The 22,857-nt window shown below is 42.2% G+C and overlaps 1 protein-coding gene across 1 annotated transcript in view; it reads right to left on the bottom strand.

Annotated features, from left to right (window-relative positions):
* Positions 1-13,292, bottom strand: part of LOC112251200 (laminin subunit beta-1) — a 33,086-nt gene extending 19,794 nt beyond the window's left edge. Inside the window, exons 1-11 of the mRNA XM_024422032.2 lie at positions 12,966-13,292; positions 12,234-12,406; positions 9,889-10,030; positions 8,081-8,154; positions 6,524-6,712; positions 6,320-6,383; positions 5,917-6,119; positions 2,840-2,960; positions 2,437-2,625; positions 1,174-1,350; positions 949-1,061 (exon numbers count right to left, since the gene is read on the bottom strand). Coding sequence (XP_024277800.1) covers positions 949-1,061; positions 1,174-1,350; positions 2,437-2,625; positions 2,840-2,960; positions 5,917-6,119; positions 6,320-6,383; positions 6,524-6,712; positions 8,081-8,154; positions 9,889-10,030; positions 12,234-12,406; positions 12,966-12,996 — 1,476 coding nt within the window. The 5' untranslated portion in view covers positions 12,997-13,292. The remainder of the gene's footprint in view (positions 1-948; positions 1,062-1,173; positions 1,351-2,436; positions 2,626-2,839; positions 2,961-5,916; positions 6,120-6,319; positions 6,384-6,523; positions 6,713-8,080; positions 8,155-9,888; positions 10,031-12,233; positions 12,407-12,965) is intronic.
* Positions 13,293-22,857: the final 9,565 nt, after the last annotated feature.

Here is a 22,857-nt window from a genome sequence, read left to right as displayed (position 1 = left end):
CTTCCTTCATTTGAATCTCTCAATTAAGTTAGTATTGTGGAGTAACTACAATTTTGTTTATCCATCCTCAGTTTTCTCTTAGCACAGCCATTCAACTCTGTAACTGTTTTAAAGTCACCATTGGCCTGATGGTGAAACCTCTGAGTGGTGTCTTTCCTCTCCGGCAACTGAGTTAGGAAGGATGACTGCATCTTTGTAGTGACTGTATTGATACACCATCCAAAGTGTTATAATAACTTCACCATGCTCAAAGTGATATTCAATGTCTGCTTTAAAAAAAAAATCAAACTACTAATAAGTGCCCTTCTTTGCCAGGCATTGAAAAACCTCCCTGGTCTTTGTGGTTGAATCTGTGTTTGAAATTCACTGCTCGAATGAGGGACCTTACAGATAATTGTATGTGTGGGGTACAGAGATGAGGTAGTCATTCAAAAATCATGTTAAACACTATTATTGCACACAGAGTCCATGCAAATTAATATGTGACTTGTTAAGCACATTTTCACTCCTGAAATATTTAGGTTTGCCTTAACAAAGGGGATGAATACCTATTGACTGAAGACATTTCAATTTCTCATTTTAATTTATTTGTAAAAAAAAGTATATATAAAAAAATATATAATATTAATAACGTTGAAAAACATAACATCCTTATGACATTATGGGGTATTGTGTGTAGGCCAGTGACTCCAACAAATATTCCATTCAGGCTGTAACACAACAAAAGTCAAGGGGTGTGAAAACTTTCTGAAGCCATGTATGTAGTAGATGTGTGTAGCAGATGTGTAACTAGTGGCCATTGGTGACGTCAAATGCCATGAGATCATAAGTCAACTGTCTCTCACAGAGTGAAAGCGTTAACCTTTTGGTCCATCAGACAGCAATGTGGACTTTGATTAGCGACTCTTGTGTACAAAGTATGTAAATCAGAAGAATAAGGTTCCTTACCATACATTGGTCACAGTCCCTCCCGGTGACCAGGCGTTTGCAGTAACAGACTCCCGAGTCTGTATCACATGGGCTCCCTCCAGGAACTGTCCCCAGGGCATTACAGGTGCAGGCTGGGAAAAACAACAATTTATAGGTATTCAAATAAAATGTAGACATCTTACTGTTTGAAAAAGCTACAGACTCCAATAACACATGAGTAAATGTGTGTGTGTGTGTCTTTACCCATGCAGCCCAGAAGGTGGTCTCCCAAGCCGTAATGGGCCTGTTTGCACTGGTCACATTGCTCTCCCTCCACATTGGGCTTGCAGCGACACTGGCCAGCGATCAGTCCAGACGACACATCAGTCATCCTGTCACAGATCCCACCGTTCAGAGAGCCCACCGGATCACAGTTACACGCTACAGAGATGGGGAAACATCAAGAACATTGAGTTAGGCATTATGATGTCAAATTGAGTATTGCGAGTGGAACTGGGGGAGTAGAAAGCTGTAATGGTGACTAGCTAACAGGACGAAGAAAGAATTGTGAAGTCCACATTCATGGAATGGAAGTCAGACTTAACAAGCAAAAGGAAATGGTCAAGCTCAGTATCAATGGGAGGTATTTGATCTTTCATAAGGAAAGTACATCCTCTTCAAGAGAGGTACACATTGTAATCTCTGAAGGTTATTTGAAAATCCCTTAGAAATGTTCTTACATCTGCTTGAAGAATTTAGTAGCTACTGTAGCTACCTGCAGGCTAACAATAATATCAAACTGAATACCAAAGGGGAGAAAAAAAGCTTACAAAGGGTGTTACAGCATTATCGGGAAAGAGCAAGCAAGAAAGACATTTCACTGTACTTGTGCACGTGACAATAAAAAACTTGAAACTTGAATAGACATTCTCTCTCACACACCACAAACACAATGACTCAAAACACTGGTGAGACAAGTGTGAAAAGCCTAACAAGTCCATAATTCACACATCAAAGCAGAGTAGGATGAAGTTCTCCCAGATGCTAATCTGAGGTCAGCATCCCCTGAGGCCTGAGGTCAATTTCTACCTAGAGCCATGAAAGCCTAGGGGGGAGGTGACACATGAGATGGGTCTCTCTCCACCCTACAGTGGTTTGGAGTTAAAAGGAGACACCACTGGTTTGGCTGATAAAGCTTCAAAAACCCAGGTGTTCCCTCTCAGATCCAGACCAGAGGCAGGATCAAAGAGCCAGATGGGAGGAGGAGAAAATATACAAATATATTTCTGAAGCGAGACAGACAGAGTCACGGATGAGATGAGGGAGAGTGGGGAGTAGGAGTTAAGTGTAGAGATGGAGGGAGGAAGAGTGGAAAAACAGTAGAGGGTAAGAGGTGGAGAAGTAATGGGAAGAAAATAACAGGATGGATAGATGGAAAGATGGATGGAGATAGGAAAGACTGGGTTTGGATGGTGGGGTGTGGAAGAGTAGAGGGGGTTGGAGTTTGAAGTTCAAGGTTCAACCTACGTTCACAGATACTGGGGTGACGGACGTCCCTCTCTGGGTGCTGGAAGTAGAAGGGTTTGCACTGTTCACAGTTGTGTCCCATAGTGTTGTGCTGGCACTCATTACACACACCACCGCTCACGTTACCCGTGGAGACGTATACTGCCATGTCGAAGTGACACGAGTCTGAGTGCTGGTTACAGTTACATTCTGCAGAGAGAGAGACAGATTGGTGGAAGGGAGGGGGGCAAAGACAACATGTTGATTCACAGTGTTTATAAAAAGGCAGTTGGATGGTTGTAAATGGTCTGAGCAGACACTGCAGCCTGTCATCACAAGTGATCAATTGAAAGGGGACACAAACTATAATATTCCCCTTTGGGAACTCTTTATTAAGACAGTTTGTTAGCTTAAGGTGGCTTACTTTTACAGGCGTTGGTATTGCGTCCCTCGGCTGGTCTCCAGGGCAGGTCATGGTAGAAGTCCTGACACTTCTCACAGTTCAGCCCCATGGTGTTGTGGTTGCACATACAGTGGCCATGGACCTTAGGGAAAACATACAGAGACAGAGGTGAGAAACTAGCATTAATAAACACTTACAAGCAGTGAATAAGCCATTACCTCATTGCTGTACATGTACATGAACGATTTATTGATATCCACCTTAAAATTATTTCACAGGCCATATTCAGGGTTTAATAGTGCAGTTCAGGGACCTATCAACTACTGTGCAGAGACTGAGGTCTCAGTGCTATTTGACTGTGCTCCCCTTGACCATCATGGTCAATTACATCTGAGATATCAGTGCAAAAGCAAAGGGAAACTACAGACGAAAGGCGGTATTCCTATTCCAGATGGCTGCAGGACATGTTTACAGTGTTGACTAGCTCTCATCTGTTCTGCATTAAACTGAATGGACAAATGCCAATTTGCTGACAGATAGACAAACTCAAACTAACAATTCAATATTAAAACCTTCAACAAAATGTCAGATACGTGCCACGCATTTGGTGTCATGACTTGAGCTGTTATAACAGGCACTATGTCACTCATGACAGGATTGTGTAGTTTTTATGTTAGGCATCTTCAGGCAAGGTGTAGTAACTGTATCTTGTTTTGTCTTTACAACATTGTAATGTAAGGGAATCCATTTTGACAACCACTGCAAAATGGGTTTGAGAAGAATAAGAGAGTTTGAATAATCTTAAGTTTTGTTTTATTTATTTAACCTTTATTTAACTAGGCAAGTCAGTTAAGAACAAATTCTTATTACAATGATGGCCTAGGAACAGTGGGGTAACTGCCTTGCTCACGGGCAGAACGACAGATGTTTGCCTTGTCAGCTAGGAGATTCGATCTAGAAACCTTTCAGTTACTGGCCCAATGCTCTAACCACTAGGCTACCTGCTGCCCCAAAGTTAGTAGAGTTACTTTCCTATTTCTTGGTGAATAGGCTTTATAATAACAGTGAACAAGAGGTAGAGTAGCCTAGCTGCAGACAGACACAGACTGTAAACAGACCATAGCAGAGACTAAACAGGAAGTGCACTGCCTTTTCTCTCCCTAGCATACACAGACAGACAAACATGTACACACACAGACACGTTGTCCACAAATACACACACACAGTCTTCCAAGCACACACAGATGGAGAAACACATTCTCACAAACACAAACTCAGTTGTTCTCAAACAGTGACAAACACATGTAAATGCACAGACTTTGTGAATCGTGAATTTTTTTAAAGTTATAATTTTTTTGATAAAACGATATGAAATATATTCACGTCACCAAAATAATTATTAAAACACACTGTTTTGCAATGAAGGTCTACAGTAGCCTCAACAGCACTCTGTAGGGTAGCACCATGGTGTAGCCGGAGGACAGCTAGTTTCCGTCCTCCTCTGGGTATATTGACTTCAATACAAAACCTACGAGGTTCATGGTTCTCACCCCCTTCCATAGACTTACACAGTAATTATGACAATTTCCGGAGAACATCCTCCAAACTAGCATAGCTCTTGCAGCATGAACTGACATGTTGTCCAACCAATCAAAGGATCAGAGAATGAATCTAGTACTGAAAGCATAAGCTACAGCTAGCTAGCACTGCAGTGCATAAAATGTGGTGAGTAGATGACTCAAAGAGAGAAAAAGACAATAGTTGAACAGTTTTGAACAAATGAATTTCTTTAAAATTGAAAGAGAAGCAAGAGAGAGAGAGATAGCTATATTTAGTTGTATTTCTTTCACTTTCACTTAGCAAGAAAATGCTGCTAGCTAGTTTAGCCTACTCAAACTACCGACTAAAATGGTGAAGGATGCTATGTTAGCTAGCTGGCTATGGCTATCCAACACTGAAACTTTTCCAAGTCAAGTTAAGATTTTGGTTTGATTAATTTATTGCCCCTGGGGCCCACTGGTGTAACTGCTAAACTGCTTGCTAACTGTACACTGTACTGCATGAAGCGGGATTACCTACGTGTTAGTTCTAGTAGCTATGTTGACTGATGTTAGCTAATATGGTGACAACAATGTTGGCTGTGTGTAGTGGTTATGATATGAAGATTTAGCTTGGAAAGGTTTTTTCGCATGGTCACAGACAGCTGATTTGTTGTGCACTGAAGCCCACAAGCAAAGGGAAAAGATGAGAGGAGGAGCACACTTAGATGCGAGAAGGAATTAACGACCAAACTGATCATGCTGTTTGTATGTGAATGCTTTGAAAGTGAACTGTGTTTGCATGTGATCAGGTGTGTATTCATTCTGCCGATTGTGCTGAAAAACTTTTCTTAAACAGAAGTAAATTAAACGAAACAGGGATAAACATACCTGAATAGAAACTCTTGTTTGCAACTGTTGGACTAATGATTACATCCAAGATCAGCCAGATCATTCCACAGAGGGCCGTATCTGCGGGTTTTTGCTCCAACCTTGTACTTGATAGATTGATTAAGGTCACTAATTAGTAGGGAACTCCCCTCACCTGGTTGTCTAGGTCTTAATTGAAAGAAAAAACTAAAAACCCTCCGACACTTGGCCCTCCGTGGAAGGAGTTTGTTACAGCTGAGCTAGAGGCAGGCAAACGTATGCAAGGCAGTACTGAATGTGTCACTGTCTGTCACCTTGATTACTCAAAATGTTTCTCTCGACTTGTGTACCTACGCTGTAAACTGTCATTCATAGGCTAGGTTGTAGCAACATCATGGTCTGTATAGGGAAAATTTGAGAATCATGTAGTAGCCTAAACCTATCGATGTTACATTGAGCTGGGTGAATGGAATATGAATGATAGTCATCCAATATGCTGTAATAGAAATAAAGCCATGCTCTTAAAAAATGTGCATCCTCTCTCATCTTGAACGGCACCGACCGCCACTGACCTAAGGAGACCTGGTGTACTACAGAAAACAAAACAGGCAATCAACTGGGTGATGGCGGGTTTGTGGGACTATGTAGTAAGTGATGAAAACTAGGATAATCTTATCATCAAGAACTCACCATTCCCTCAACAACATCCCCAGCCCCATCGACGGGCGCGCACTCGGAGGCATGTCCGTAGCAGAAGCAGTTACCCCGTACCACCAAGTCGTAGACAGCGTAGTAGTACTTCTCCTTGATCTCCATGCGGGAGTCCAACAGGTTGTCTCCCAGTGTGTGCAGCTTGGTGAACTTCACCCTTAGGTTGGTGATCTTCAACATGTCTAAAGGAGAAAGAGACATGTGTTAGCCATTAGCTTGTAGCCCTGAGGTCATTGTGTGTAAACATTTATTTTGCAGTTACAGTATAGTTGGTTAATAAGCAACACATAGCTGGTATTTGTCCAAAAATGGGAAGGATAATAATAATAACTTATTAGCAAACATAAATCATTTTAGTACACATATTATAGCTGGAACTTACTTTGGATTCTGGGGCTGTAGGGATCTTCAATACGGAAAACTGGATCCAAAACTCGGAAGATGACCTACAGAGACAGATGGGTTTATGGTCAGTGGGATTACACTATTTTTTCAAATGGCTTCTTTTCTCTCAATACATCCAGAATATTGTGTCAAATGTAATTAGTTATTACTTCGTTATTACTCAGTCATAAAAAACACACACCTCTCCCTCTGTCGATGGTTCGATGTCGGAGTAATGTGAATCGCAGATGACGTCATCCACTTTCTGCATGGGCCCCGATGATATGGCAGGGAATGCTGACTCACAGTCGTAGGCGAAGTAGCGGTACACCTGCCAGTTCTTCCCAAAGTCGGCCGACCGCTCAATCACCATGGCAGCAGGCCGGAAGGTCTGTCATAGAGGAAAAACCATACTTATGCATCTTGGTGACATACATATGCACTGAGGTTACAACCAGCAATTTGACCATGAGTGATCTGGAAAATGGCCCACTTTTTCTAAACGTACATCATCCTCTGTAATCAAAGATGACGTGAGTACCATAGCCAGGAGAGAAATGTATTATGATTTATTAGGATCCCCATTACCCAACGTCAATGGCGACAGCTAGTCTTATTGGGGTCCGACATATAACGAAAAAGACATTACAGACAAAATACTTTACAATTTACATACATTTAAAAACATAAACATATAGTGTGTGTGTGCATCAGTTACACATACCTGTCAGTACATACACACAACAAGTAGGTCACATGGGAGAGAGGCATTGTGCCTTGAGATTTTGCTTTATTTGTTTTTTGAAACCAGGTCTGGCCTGTATTACTTTACTCACATTTGCAGCTCATTTATGCTGTGTAATAGGAATTTTGAGTTTAGGAAAGACAAGACTCCGTCACTTCTTGTTTTTATAAGAAACATTAATGTGTTGGAAATTCCAAATTGTTTGCATAGTCAACTTACACACACACTTACCCCACCAGACATGTCACCAGGGGTCTTTTCACAGTCCCCAGGTCCAGAACACATTTAAGGAAACGTACAGTATTATACAGAGCCATGAGTGCATGGAACTCCCTTCCATCTTATATAATGCAAGTGAATTTCCAACACATTAATGTTTCTTATAAAAACAAGAAGTGACGCAGTCAGTCTTTTCTCAACTCTTAGCCAAGAGAGACTGCCATGCATAGTATCAATATTAGGTGTGAACTGATCGGAAAAGATTATATACTATAATGCCATAATTACAATGTCAATTCGGTTATACTACGGGAACATCTTTATGTTGAAATATCTATGGATAGTAGGGACATAAGATATGTTTCTTCACATCCTTCCTATCATAAGCTGCTATCCATTGGGTATGTCTGTCACAGTACATTTATTCATAACTTCAAATTATCTCAAATTGTTATTTCAGCTGTTTATGTCACACAAAATTGATGTCACAGTTTAGTTCAATATTGGCTGTATTACAAAATTCCTGTTACACAGCATAAATGAGCTGCAATTGTGAGTAAAGTGATACAGGCCAGATCTGTGTGGAGCGAACAACCCCAGACTGGTGGGCGGTCTGTTCTCCATTCCTCAGGCTCACACAGCTGTGTGTGTGTGTGTGTTTGTGTGTATGGTAGACCTCCCACGAGGCCAAGCGTTCTGATAATCTGCAGAGTAGACGGTCCAGCCAGTATCCCCTTACACACTACCCACGCTCCCCCACATTGAGCCCTCTGATCCGGCCTCCCCATTGGTTACCTTGAAGGTCATGATGAGGTGGGTGAAATGAAACTCTGCCTCCAAGTTCAGCTGGATGGTCACTTTCTCAAGACCTGGGGAAAGAAGGAAGAAGCGGGGGGAAAGAGACAAGGACGGAAAGGACAGGGGGAAAGAGAAAAAATAGGTGGCCAAAAAATGTTAAAAGGGAGGGAGAGATAGAGGGGACAGAGAAAAAATAGAGGGTCAAACGGCAAGGGAAGGATAGAATTTAAAAACGTGATGAAGTCAGAGAGGGTGGAGAGTGGAAGCAGAGACAGAAACATAAACATGAGTGTACATACAGGTTTCCAATTGAGCCAAGCATAACACAAGCTGGAATGGTTAACTATACATGACACTTATCCACTCTTCACAGTGCATCTTCTGGACCAAAAAACATTAACATTAACTCTTCACCTCTCCCTTCATAGTATTTTCATGTTTGGTTCTGTTCTATGATATAAAGCTCATGGCTGCCCTTCTGATTCCTGACATTTTTCTTTGCCACAAAATGGGGCCGTGGGTTTTACGCATAGTTGCTGGGTAGTTTAAGCAGCAAATAACAACTTAAACATTTCAAATATCTCTATTTCTTTAGTGAAACTATTATTAATTGGTTATTTTGAGGTCCCCCCCGCCCATCTTATATTGTAGAATGGGACTATTGAGTGTCAGTTTTACATTCGTTTTAGGGGAACCTCACCTGTGCTTATAATAATTATAATTGTAATAACAATAATACATGTATTTTATATAGCGCATTTCATTACAAGTAGAATCTCAAAGTCGCTTTAAAAACAAAACAAACAAAATACAACTCAACAAAACAAATGTAGTAGGATCTGTGTGTTCTTGGGCAATGGTCTTGCACAGCTTTTGAGGAGAAGACAGTTGGAAAAGCTAGTAAGAGGGTTGTGCTTTGAGCTGGGGCCTACTGGGACAGTGTTGTAATAGAGTGGATCTAGTACAGTAATGTCTGGATTATGAATGAAAATTCCCAGTCTCTTTTGCCAGGCCCATCTGTGTAGTTGGCCGCTCCACTAGTGAGTATTAACCTCCTTCCTGTTCTTCCGGAGAAATATTCCCACTGCTTCCTCCTCGGCCAAACCTCCCCTAACTCCTATCAGATTACTTTCTGAATCTTATATCCTTCCAGCAATTTTTTGTGAGTTAACTCTTCAAGGCAAGATGCACTTGGGATAGCTGAATTTGTATCTAAGTTGTGGACAATTTCAATGCTTTTGGCCTCCTAATAATCATTAACAATGCTTCAAAACCAGGGGTCTTCAACTTGTTCTTTCCGAGGGACACTCTCCCAGGCAAACCGTGGCCCAGAGACATACGCCAGCAAAAAAATGTTTTGCACATGTTTTGTCATTTCATCAGGTGAATGATAATGGCAAGGGGAAGTAATCAACATTTTAAAACTAATAGATTTGGTACATAGTTTATTTTTTTTATAATTTTGACCTCCCCACATTATAATTGGAAGAGGAAGTGCAAACTCTAACATAGCCTATTAGCTAGAAAGGTAACTCCAAACACATGGAGTGTAACCCCGCCTCATCTAACAGCCACCTAGGTAATCATTCCCTACGGGTTAATCCTGTCATTCCAAAGTTTATAAACTGGTCATCATCTAAGTCAGCCATTGCTGCTTTCTCTTTGATGTCTCCCCTCACATTGATTAAAGGGGTTAGGTAAGGGATTGGAGGGTGAAAATATAAGGGGGAAAGAAGACAGAGTCGCCTTTAATTGAACTCATCTACCTACTAGCTATCCACCATTTTTTCCCCACGAGAACTCACCATTCTCTGACTGCCACCAGGTTTTCAGGCGGTTGGGGGCGAATGTGGTCACGACATTCTCCACCCGGTGGCCGGTGGTGGCGTTAACGATGCTTTTGACATAGACGTCGGTGGAGTCACACACAAAGCATTTCTTCTCTTCCTGAAGAGACCGTGAAGATTGGGGGAAAGAGAGATAAAAATGTCAGTGGGATTCTTGGGATGCCAAGCCGATTTCTCCAAATCAGGTGAGGGTCCAGATAATGAACATCTTTGAAGAGCCCATTCATACAGAATTCATTGAAATTGGGTATTTTATCAAGAGCAGATATAGATGCTGAAATAAGTGATTGAGCTAAATAGGGCCTTAATAACTACTTTAAAATTAGGAGTCTGTCTTGCCCTGGTATCACTCATCAGTGAAGGCTTACCTTAGGCTGCTGACAATGCAGGTTTCATTTGGCCACCAGATGTTCAGAAAACAGACTGTGTGCTTGTGTGTGTGTGTGTGTGTGTGTGTGTGTGTGTGTGTGTGTGTGTGTGTGTGTGTGTGTGTGTGTGTGTGTGTGTGTGTGCGTGCGTGCGTGCGCGTGCGTGTGTGTGCGTGTGTGCGTGTGCGTGTGTGCGTGTGTGCGTGTGTGTGTGTGTGTGTGTGTGTATACACATGCTCAAGGGTTCAAATTCAGCACCATCTGGATTTCCTTCCATCTTTTCACCACTTGACAAGAAAACAACTTTACAAGATTGTAAACCTTCTATACATCCAGACCATGCAACAGAACAGTGTGTCCACAGCCACACACCTTTGTTTGAATTCCAGCACCGATATGTGTTTGATAAGAAATGTAACCCTGTTGGATCACGTCTTTCACTGACACGATCTGGTTTCTCTCACCTTCAGTGGTGACATAAATGTAATTTATTTAATTATATTAGATTTCCATCTTAAATTCTTTGCATGCTCAGGGCATACCATACTTTAAAGTATCAAGCCGAGTGTGCCTGTGGGTTTTCGCTCCTACCTTGTACTTGAGGGATGAATTAAGGTCACTGATTAGTAAGGAACTTCCCACACCTGGTTGTCTAGGGCTTAATTGAAAGGGAAAAAACAAAAACCTGCAGACACTAGGCCCTCTATTAAATGAATGTGACACCCCTGCTTTAAAAATATGCTCAACACATCATAGAAGTGTTCACAAATACTCTACAATTAAGGTGGTGGAGAACAAGAATCAGCCATTTCGAGTACATTTGATTTAGGTGGATACTGATCAAATAGGATGATGCCTAAAGCAAGGCAACCATTTATTTTCATGTAAGTGCACGGCAAAAGTATTTGATGTTGGCTCCTAAAGTGATGGTTGTTTGATGGTTTGGATATCTCTAACCATGGAATGTCTGTGCCAATACAATGAGCCCCCATGCATCCAAGCTGCTGGCACAGACACGTCCAAGTCATTGTTGTTCTGAACCTCAATAATGCTTCTAGAATGATTGTGTGATCCAGGAAGCAGTCTAGGCAACTCAGAGGGTCGTGCAACTCCTAAACCAATCCTTCCCAAATCCTAAACATCTTTCCCACTCCTATGCTCATATTGAGAAAGCAGGAGTTTAAGAAAAAATATGTGAAAGGAAGTCCTTGTATTGACAATAAAAGCCCAAGGGATATTTGGAATATATCCCATTTATATATTCCACCCCCAACAGACAAGAGATTGACTGTAAACCTTACAGTAGTTATTATGAAATCTGAAAGCCACATTGCCCACTGCAAGAGAATTTTAATTTTGAGCATGCATTTATTCCCCATTAAAATAATTAGGGGAGCTTTACTTACTGAGGAAATGAAACAATGTTGTCATTTAATATGTTATACTGTAATTAATGTTTAATTTTAAGTTAGCCACATAGCCTGTTTTGTGCCTCATTGCACTTTGTTTAGTAGTAGCCTAGATGACTTAGGAAAGGAATCCCCCTCCAGGCATGCAAGACAATGAATATAGCACCAATTTATTCTCAACACAAATTTTCACAAGGTCAAAACAATCTTTCCCATTTCCAAGAGCAAACACCCTTAGGTTAGCAATTACAGGAATGCTTTATTATGGAGCATATCTATGTATTGCTTATCTCCCTCGCTACTACAGGCATGAATGAGAGACTCAAAATGATGCCCAGAGGCACAACAAATCAGAGCTTGCTTTTCGTGAATATTGAATATCGCTACTTTTACGCGCTCGTGCCATTGAAATAATAACGAATCCTATTGATTGAACTGTTGTCAACTTAGCATAACAATATTTGTGTGATAGTTAATGAAATGGCCTAGTCCAAATAGTCTCTGTACTTGTGCCAGAAGCATTTACCTGTAAATGACTGACGATACAGAACGGCTCGGGCCGGTGGAGGCCGCATGTGGAGTTGGAGGAGAGTTGGTGGGCTCTGCCGATGAGAAGGTCTCCCGTGGCGGGGTAGCAGCTCCCCTCTGTGCACACATCGCTGAACTCCGGTACCTGGGCAAGGACGCACGCCCCTGCGGCTACACAAAGAAGAGGAAAAATATTGAACAATGGGATTTATTCAATACAGGTTGTGGAGTGACGTTTTATTGTACAAAAATGTCGAAGACAAGTGGGCTATTAGATAAAATAGCCGAAGTATTAGAATAAAATACTAACGAAAAGTGCTCAGAGCTTTGGTCTCCCTGTTCATAAAACTTTTAAAACTCCATAATAAAAATGTACGTTTTAGTCGAAAACACAATCTGTAAAACAGGATATAAACCTTCCATTTCAATGGGTTTTTGATTTATATTCATGCCACATGTTCTTTAATTGTTTCATTCCGAGTTTATAACAAGAACAATATGTGTCATAGTCAAACAAAAAATACAAACAATTCCACATATGATGAATGAAATTAGCCTACGAAACGTTGACTATTTAAACTCGTAGAACTAATATCCATTTAAATATGCTTAACTGTATTTTCTTCATTAGGCTACATGCAACGTTTATCATTATGCACTTTCAGTTGACTCAATGTTGGACATGCGTTCTACAGAAAACATTTCAAAATGATAAAAATAATAAACTTACATAGCAGGGTCGCAATTTGAATTATCAACATTTTTGGTGTGCTTCCTCTCGGTGAGACTGTGTGTGGTTCCTTATGGTAGGGTTTTGCCCTCACGCGTTTCTTGTCCCGCTACTCCTCAAATCACCACTGAGAAAATTGAGTCATTTTTCTGTCCCCCTCGCCTCAAGCATGCGCACAGGGTATAACTCGCCAAAGCCTCTATTCGATAAATCCAGTGAAGTCCCATAACCAGCAGCTACAAATGCTCATCAACTAACTTGTATAGCTTGACGACCAATTACATAATAGATAAATCATTACCTGCGGGCTATCTGAAATGTGGCAGATCATTTGGAGCAGAAGGATCATGTTGACAGGTTCTCATTATGTTCACATTGAGAGAAAGTTCAAACTTACACATCTAATAGGATTGTAAATGTCTTCTCTCTCAGATACCAACCCCCACATAGACCTACTCATCTAGAACAAAGGACATTCCTCCACTAAGGCAGGAAGCTGCCCTATTATGTCCCTAGGCTCAGGTAAAGCTGGGATAATATAGGTACTGAAGCCATACTACTAATTTACTGTACTGAAGAGAAATTAGGTTAAGAGCTTAAAACTTTCCTGTACAGTTGTTGGTAATGACAGATTACCAAATACTAAACTATCACCTACAACCTTAATTATGTGTCACAGGGTGTCTGGGTGTGTGTGTGTGTGTGTGTGTGTGTGTGTGTGTGTGTGTGTGTGTGTGTGTGTGTGTGTGTGTGTGTGTGTGTGTGTGTGTGTCTGTGTGTCTGTGTGTCTGTGTATCTGTCAGTACCAGATCCAACCATAGCTGGAGGAGAAACAGGGTGACAGTTCTAATTCAATTATCTTTGAAATGGCAAAGAGGGGGACTGTAGAAACAGAATCAATGAGCTTTTTGAGTCTGAGAAACTAGACTATGTTCACAGTCACTGAGAATATTGAAGAAAGAAAGACATTACTTGTGGTATTCATGAACCATTCCTTGGTTTACTGCTGAAAATAACACCCACATTTAGGCTCCGTCCAGGGACAAATGACTAGTCCTAAAATACAGAAAAGTGGTCTCACTTGCTAAAATAAAGTCTTCATTAAATTAGACTAATACAGTGGCATCACAATCTCATTCTGAACGAATACAACCAACACACAAAAAATACTACAATCTGTCCATTCAAGAACAGAAAAATGCCACCAAAAACCACAAAGGTTAAAAAAGGTTCTCAAATAATAGCTCCCTCTTCTGTAATTAGCTGCATCACTGCTGATATTTCCTCTAATCTTCAATGCAGTGGATCAGTGGCAACCTGCAATTAGGTAGAGCCATTAGTGGTCTGTGAATTCCTCACGTCTAAAAACATGACCAGGGGGCAGGGAGGGAATGCAGACCCCAGTCTAAGACACATTCTCAGGGGTGAGTGGGCTAACTCTCCCCTGGGGGGTATGAGATGGAACTCAACCCCAAGAGTCACTATAGGATTAGAGCAAACAATAGACCTGGCAATTGTTCAATCTACATGTATATCCATATATTTAGAACATACACTACCATTCCAAAGTTTGGGCTCACTTAGAAATGTCCTTGTTTTTGAAAGAAAAGCACATTTTATGTCCATTAAAATGACATCAAATTGATCAGAAATACAGTGTAGACCTTGTTAATGTTGTAAATGACTATTGTAGCTGGAAATGGCTGATATTTAATGGAATATCTACATAGGCATACAGAGGCCCATTATCAGCAACCATCACTCCTGTATTCCAATGACACGTTGTGTTAGCTAATCCAAGTTTATAATTTTAAAAGGCTAATTGATCATTAGAAAACACTTTTGCAATTATGTTAGTACAGCTGAAAACTGCTGGGTGAATTAAAGAAGCAATAAAACTGGCCTTCTTAAAACTAGTTGAGTATCTGGAGCATCAGCATTTGTGAGTTTGAAATTGCCAAGAAACTGAAGATCTCGTACAACGCCGTGCACTTCTCCCTTCACAGAACAGCACAAACTGTCTCTAACCAGAATAAAAAGAGCAGAGTTTGAGAAACAGGCACCTCACAAGTCCTCAACTAGCAGCTACATTAAATGGTCCCTGCAAAACACCAGCCTTAACATCAACAGTGAAGAGGTGACTCCGGGATATCTCAGACTGGCCAATAAAAATTAAATATTAAGATGGCCAAAAGAACACAGACACTGGACAGAGGAACTCTGCCTAGAAGGCCAGCATCCCGGAGTAACCTCTTCACGGTTGATGTTAAGACTGGTGTTTTGCGGGTACTATTTAATGAAGCTGTCAGTTGAGGACTTGTGAGGCATCTGTTTCTCAAACTAGACACTCTAATGTACTTGGTCCTCTTGCTCAGTTGTGCACCGGGGCCTCCCACTCCTCTTTCTATTCTGGTTAGAGCCAGTTTGCGATGTTCTGTGAAGGGGGGAGTAGTACACAGCGTTGTACGAGATCTTCAGTTTTTGGCAATTTCATGCATGGAGTAGCCTTCATTTCTCAGAACAAGAATAGACTGATGAGTTTCAGAAGAAAGTTCTTTGTTTCTAGCCATTTTGAGCCTGTAATTGAATTCACAAATGCTGATGTTCCAGATACTCAACGAGTCTAAAGAAGGCGAGTTTTATTGCTTTTTTAATCAGAACAACAGTTTTCATCTGTGCTAATATAATTGCAAAAGGGTTTTCTAATGAGCCTTTTAAATGATACATTTGGATTAGCTAACGCAACGTGTCATTGGAACACATGGTTGCTGATAATGGGCCTCTGTACACCTATGTAGATATTCCATAAAAAATCTGCCATTTCCAGCTACAATAGACATTTACAACATTAACAATGTCTACACTGTATATCTGATTAATTTGATGTAATTTTAATGGACAAAAAATGTGATTTTATTTAATAAACAAGGACATTTCTAAGTGACCCCAAACTTTTGGGATGGAAAGTTAACATTAACGGCTGGATGGAACAGTTGGATGGAAAGTTAACATTAACGGTTGGATGGAACGTTAACATTAACGGTTGGGTGGAACGTTAACATTAACGGTTGGGTGGAACGTTAACATTAACGGTTGGGTGGAACGTTAACATTAACGGTTGGATGGAACGTTAACATTAACGGTTGGATGGAACGTTAACATTAACGGTTGGATGGAAAGTTAACATTAACGGTTGGATGGAACGTTAACATTAACGGTTGGATGGAAAGTTAACATTAACGGTTGGATGGAAAGTTAACATTAACGGCTGGGTGGAACGTTAACATTAACGGTTGGATGGAAAGTTAACATTAACGGTTGGATGGAACGTTAACATTAACGGTTGGATGGAACGTTAACATTAACGGTTGGATGGAACGTTAACATTAACGGTTGGATGGAAAGTTAACATTAAGAAGTAAGTACATGAGAAGTAAGTGGTGCGTGTTCTCCCCACAACTAGAATGAGCAGTGACCTGGAAAGAGAGGTAGTGAGGTAGAGAGAAAGAAAGAGAGAGTGAGCGAGGTAGAAAGGTAGAGGAAGAAAGACAGAGAGAGAAATCAGCTCAATGTAATTGAAGAATCCATCCACTTCTGTGAAAATTGGAAAACTCTAAACAAACAACAATACGAATAGTTATCTATCCAAAACAGAGATGTATGGATAAACCACTTCTCCAATCTTTTTGTCTCTATAACAAAGAACAAACAGTGAAAACATATACTGTACATGACCAACTACAAATCTTAGAATCAACTATTAAAGACTACCAGAACTCACTGGATTCTCCAATAACATTGAATGATCATCAAGGACATCAACCACCTGAGCCACTGCCTGTTCACACCGCTACCATCCAGAAGGCGAGGTCAGTACAGGTGCATCAAAGCTGTCAGAACTATAAGCACAAGAAGTATAAGCACAAGCATTTAGCTAAACTCGCATTAACATCTGCTAACCATGTGTATGTGACAAATAAAATGTGATTTGAATTTGATTTGATGAACTACAGGACAAAATACAAACCCTCCAACCCAAAAAGGCCTGTGGGGTTGATGGTCCTAAATTAAATGATAAAATATACAGACCATGAATTCCAATTGACTATACATAAACACTTTAACATCATCCTCAGCTCTGGCATCTTCCCCAATATTTGGAACCAAGGACTGATCAGCCCAATCCACAAAAGTGGAGAAAATTCTGACCCCAATAACTAACGTGGGATATGCGTCAACAGCAACCTTGGGAAAATCCTATGCATTATCATTAACAGCAGACTCGTAAATTTCCTCAGTGTAATGAGCAAATGTCAAATTGGCTTTTTACCAAATTACAGTACGACAGACCATGTATTCAACCTAAGCACCATAATTGACAAACAAACAAACCAAAACGAAGGCAAAGTCTTCTCATGCTTTGTTGATTTCAAAAAAGCTCTCGACTCAATTTGACATGATGGTCTGCTATACAAATTGATGGAAAGCGGTGTTGGGAGAAAAACATAAGACATTATGAAATCCATGTACACAAACAACAAGTGTGCAGTTAAAATTGGCAAAAAAAAAACCCACAGATTTCATTCCACAAAGCCGGGAGATGAGATAGGGATGCAGCTTAAGCCCCACCCCTTTCAACATACAATACCAGTCAAAAGTTTGGACACACCAACTCATTCAAGGGTTTTTCTTCTGCAGCATATTGCTGCAGAATGCTGTGGTAGCATTGAACTCTAAATAAATCATTGACAGTGTTACCAGCAAAGCACCTCCACACCATCACACTGTCACGTTCTGACCTTTATTCCTTTGTTTTGTCTTTTTTTAGTATGGTCAGGGTGTGAGTTGGGGTGGGCAGTCTATGTTAGTTTTTCTATATTTTCTATTTCTGTGTTTGGCCTGATATGGTTCTCAATCAGAGGCAGCTGTCTATTGTTGTCCCTGATTTAGCACCATATTTAGGTAGCCTGTTTTCCTTTGTGTTTTGTGGGTGGTTATTTTCAGTCTTTGTGTGTCTGCACCAGATAGAACTATTTCGGTTGTCACTTTGTTGTTTTGTATTTTTGAAGTGTTCAGTTTCTTATTAAAAAGATGAACACTGGCCTCCCGGGTGGCGCAGTGGTTAAAGGCGCCAGCTGTGCCACCAGAGACTCTGGGTTTGCGCCCAGGCTCTGTCGCAACCGGCCGCACCCGGGAGGTCCGTGGGGCGAAGCACAATTGGCCTAGCTTTGTCCGGGTTAGGGAGGGGTTGGCCGGTAGGGATATCCTTGTCTCATCGCGCACCAGCAACTCCTGTGGCGGGCCGGGCGCAGTGCGCGCTAACCAAGGTTGCCAGGTGCACAGTGTTTCCTCCGACACATTGGTGCGGCTGGCTTCCAGGTTGGATGCGAGCTGTGTTAAGAAGCAGTGCGGTTGGGTTGTGTATCAGAGGACACATGACTTTCAACCTTCGTCTCTCCCAAGCCCGTACGGGAGTTGTAGCGATGAGATAAGATAGTAGCTACTAAATACAATTGGATTACCATGACATCGGGGAGAAAACAGGGTAAAAAAAAAGAACACTAACCACGCTGCGCTTTGGTCCTCTCCTTCTTCCACAGACGACAGCCATTACACACACCTCCCCCTACATGCTTCACGGTGGGAACCACACATGCGGGATCATCCATTCACCTACTCTGTGTCTCAAAGACAAGGCGTTTGGAACCAAAAATCTCAAATTTGGACTCATCAGACCAAAGGACAGATTTCCGCTGGTCTCATGTCCATTGCTTGTGTTTCTTGACCCAAGCAAGTGTCTTTTTGTTATTCGTGTCCTTTGGTAGTGGTTTCTTTGCAGCAATTTGACCATTGATGTTGAGATGTGTTTGTGAAGCATTTATTTGGGCTGCAATTTCTGAGGCTGATAACTCTAATGAACGTATCCTCTGCAGCAGAGGTAACTCTGGGTCTTCCTTTCCTGTGGTGGTCCTCATGAGAGCCAGTTTCATCATAGCGCTTGATGGATTTTGCGACTGCACTTGAAGAAACTTTCAAAGTTCTTGAAATGCTCCGTATTGACTGACCTTCATGACTTAAAATAATGATGGACTGTCGTTTCCTTTTGCTTATTTGCGCTGTTCTTGCCATAATATGGATTTTGGTCTTTTACCAAATAGGGCTATCTTCTGTATACCACCCCTACCTTGTCACAACACAACTGATTGGCTAAAATGCATTAAGAAGGATAGAATTTCGACATTAACTTTTAACAAGGCACACCTGTTAATTGTAATGCACTCCAGGTGACTACCTCATGAAGCTGGTTGAGAGAATGCCAAGAGTGTGCAACGCCGTTGTCAAGGCAATGGGTGGCTACTTTGAAGAATCTCAAATATAAAATCTATTTAGATTTCTTTAACATGTTTTTGGCTACCACATGGTTCCATATGTGTTATTTCATAGTTTTGATGTCTACACTATTATTCTACAATGTAGAAAATTGAAAAAGAAAGAAAAATCCTGGAATGAGTAGGTGTGTACATTTTTGGGGGACTTGTACATATGCACTGTACAGGTCAACGACTTGGCAAGGGCACTAGAACAGGTGCAGCACCAAGCCTCACCCTACAAAAATCTGAAGTCAAATGTCTACTAATGATCTGGTGCTTCATTCCCCAACCAAGGGGGGCCTACAGCAGCACCTAGATCTTCTGCACAGATTCTGCCAGACCTGGGGCCTGACAGTAAATCTCAGTAAGACAAAAAATAATAGTGTTCCAAAAAAGGTCCAGTTGCCAGGACCATGAATACAACTTACATCTAGACACCGTTGCCGTAGAGCACACAAAAAAACTATACATACCTCGGCCTAAACATCAGCGCCACAGGTCACTTACACAAAGCTGTGAACGATCTGAGAGACAAGGCAAGAAGGGCCTTGTATTCCATCAAAAGGAACATACAATTCATACCATTTAGGATCTGGCTAAAGTAAAGTACTTGAATCAGTTTTAGAACCCAATGCCTTTTATGGTTGTGAGATCTGGGGTCTGCTTATAAACCAATAATTCACAAAATGGGACAAACAACAAATTGAGTCTGCATGCAGAATTCTGCATTAATATCCCGTGTACAACGTAAATCACAAAATAATGCATGCAGAGCAGAATTAGGCCGATACATGCTATTTATCAAAATCCAGAAAAAAGCTGCTAAATTCTACCTCCATCTAAAAGGAATCAATTCCCAAACCTTCCACAACAAAGCCATCAAATACAGAGAAATTAACCTGGAGAAGAGCCCCCTTAGTAAGCTGGTCCTGGGGCTCTGTTCACAAACACAAACAGACACAACAGAGCCCCAGGACTGCAACACAATTAGACCCAACCAAATCATTTGAAAATGAAAGATAATTCCTTGACACATTGGAAAGAATTTACAAAACAAAGTGAGTGAACTAGAATGCTATTTGGCCCTATATAGAGACTACACAGTTGCAGAATAACTGACCACTGTGACTGACCCAAACTTAAGGAAAGCTTTGACTATGTACAGACACAGTGAGAATAGCCTTGCTATTGAGAAAGGCTGCCAAAGGCAGACCTGGCTCTCAAGAGAAGACAGTCTATGTGCACACTGCCAACAAAATGGAAACTGAGCTGCTCTTCCTAACATCCTGCCAAATGTATGACCATATTAGAGACACATTGTCACGCCCTGGCCATAGAGAGGCTTTTATTCTCTCTTTTGTTTAGGCCAGGGTGTGACTAGTGTGGGCATAATATGTTCATTTTCTATGTTTTGTATTTCTTTGTTGTTTGACGGTGTGGTTCTCAATCAGAGGCAGCTGTCTATCGTTGTCTCTGATTGAGAACCATACTTAGGTAGCTTTTCCCCACAGGGGTTTTGTGGGTAGTTGATTTCTGTCTAGTGTTTTTCACCTTTCAGGACTATTTCAGTTATTCCCTCTGTTATTTTAGTGTTTAGTGTTTAGTGTCAATAAACAAACATGAACACGAACACGTACCACGCTTTGGTCCTCACCTTCTTCCACCAACAGCTGTTACAGAACTACCCACCACCAAAGGACCAAGCAGCGTGGTGTAATGGACTCCTGGACATGGGAGGAGATCCTGGAAGGGAAGGGACCCTGGAGGCAGGCTGGGGAGTATCGCCATCCACAGGAGGAACTGGAGGCAGCTAAGGCTGAGCGGCAACACTGCGAGGGAACACGGCTGGCACGGAAACCCGAGAGGCAGCCCCCAAAAAATGTTTTGGGGGGGGGACACACTGGGAGTGTGGCAGAGTCAGGTTGGAGACCTGAGCCAACTCCCCGTGCTTACCGTGGCGAGCATGGGACTGATCAGGCCCCGTGCTATGGGGTGAAATTGGAGGTGAGCGAAGGAAGCGAAGCAGAGACAGTGAACGAGTTGATGGGGAGATTGGAGGAGAGAGCAATGAGAGTGTTGCTGTGTTGGTGCATGAGGCACGACATCCGCCCGACGGAGCATGTTCTCGATTTGATGTCACCTGAGTCAGCTCTCCATACTCGTCCTGAGGTGCGTGCTAGCCCCACGCACCAGGCCTCCTGTGCGCCTCCCCAGCCCTGCACGTCTGCTGCCAGCTTGGCGCTACAGATCTCCAGTACGTGTTCTTAGCCCGGTGCGCTACATTCCAGCTACCCGCATCTACCGGGCTAGGGTGAGGATCCAGCCAGGACGGATGGTGCCAGCCCTGCTCTCCAGACCTCCACTGCGTCTCCTCGGGCCAGGATATCCCGCGCCGGCTCTAGGCACGGTTTCCCCAGTTCGCCAGGAGATCCCAGTGCGGCCTGTTCCAGCTTCTTGCACGTGCCGGGCTAGAGTGGGCATTCAGCCTGGAGGAGTGGTGTCAAGGCTACGCACCAGATGTCCAGTGCTCCCCCACAGCCCTGTCTATCCTGTGCCTCCTCCACGGACCAGGCCTCCAGTAGGTCTCCCCAGCCTGGTGAGCCCGGAGCTGCCAGAGTCTCCCTCCAGCCCGGAGCTGCCAGAGTCTCCCTCCAGCCCGGGGCCCGTTGCGAGGGTCCCCGGTCCGGGGTTGGCGGTGAGGGTCCCCGCTCCAGAGGCGCCACCTAAGTGGGCCAAGCCGGAGGTGGAGCGGGGTCCACGTCCCGCACCAGAGTCGCCGCTGTAAAGAAGGCCCACCCGGACCCTCCCCTACAGAGTCAGGTTTTGCGGTTTTGCGGTCCGCACCTTTGGGGGGGTACTGTCACGCCCTGGCCATAGAGGCTTTTATTCTCTATTTTGGTTAGGCCAGGGTGTGACTAGGGTGGGCATTCTATGTTCATTTTCTATGATTTGTATTTCTTTGTTTGGCCAGGTGTGGTTCTCAGAGGCAGCTGTCTATCGTTGTCTCTGATTGAGAACCATTCTCAGGTAGCTTTTTCCCACATGGGTTTTGTGGGTAGTTGATTTCTGTTTAGTGTTTTTCACCTTTCAGGACTGTTTCGGTTATTCCCTCTGTTATTTTTGTGTTTAGTGTTTAGTGTTCAGTGTCAAACAAACATGAACACGTACCACGCTGCGCTTTGGTCCTCACCTTCTTCCACCAACAGCTTTTACACACATATTTCCCTCAGATTACAACAGACCCACAAAGAATTTGAAAACAAATCTAATTTTGATAAACGCCCATATCTATTGGGTGAAATACCACATTGTGCAATCACAGCAGCAATATTTGTGACCTGTTGCCACAAGAAAAGGGCAACCAGTGAAGAACAAACATCATTGTGAATACAAACTATATTTTTTTATTTATTTTCCCTTTTGTACTTTAACTATTTGCACATCATTACAATACTGTATATAAACATATGACAATGTGTCTTTATTTTGTAACTTTTGTGCGTGTAATGTTTACTGTGCTT

Source organism: Oncorhynchus tshawytscha, linkage group LG19 (genome assembly GCF_018296145.1).
Source record: "Oncorhynchus tshawytscha isolate Ot180627B linkage group LG19, Otsh_v2.0, whole genome shotgun sequence".
Lineage (NCBI taxonomy): Eukaryota > Metazoa > Chordata > Actinopteri > Salmoniformes > Salmonidae > Oncorhynchus > Oncorhynchus tshawytscha.
Note: the sequence above shows the minus strand (reverse complement) of the source record. Positions and strands in the feature narration are given on the sequence as shown.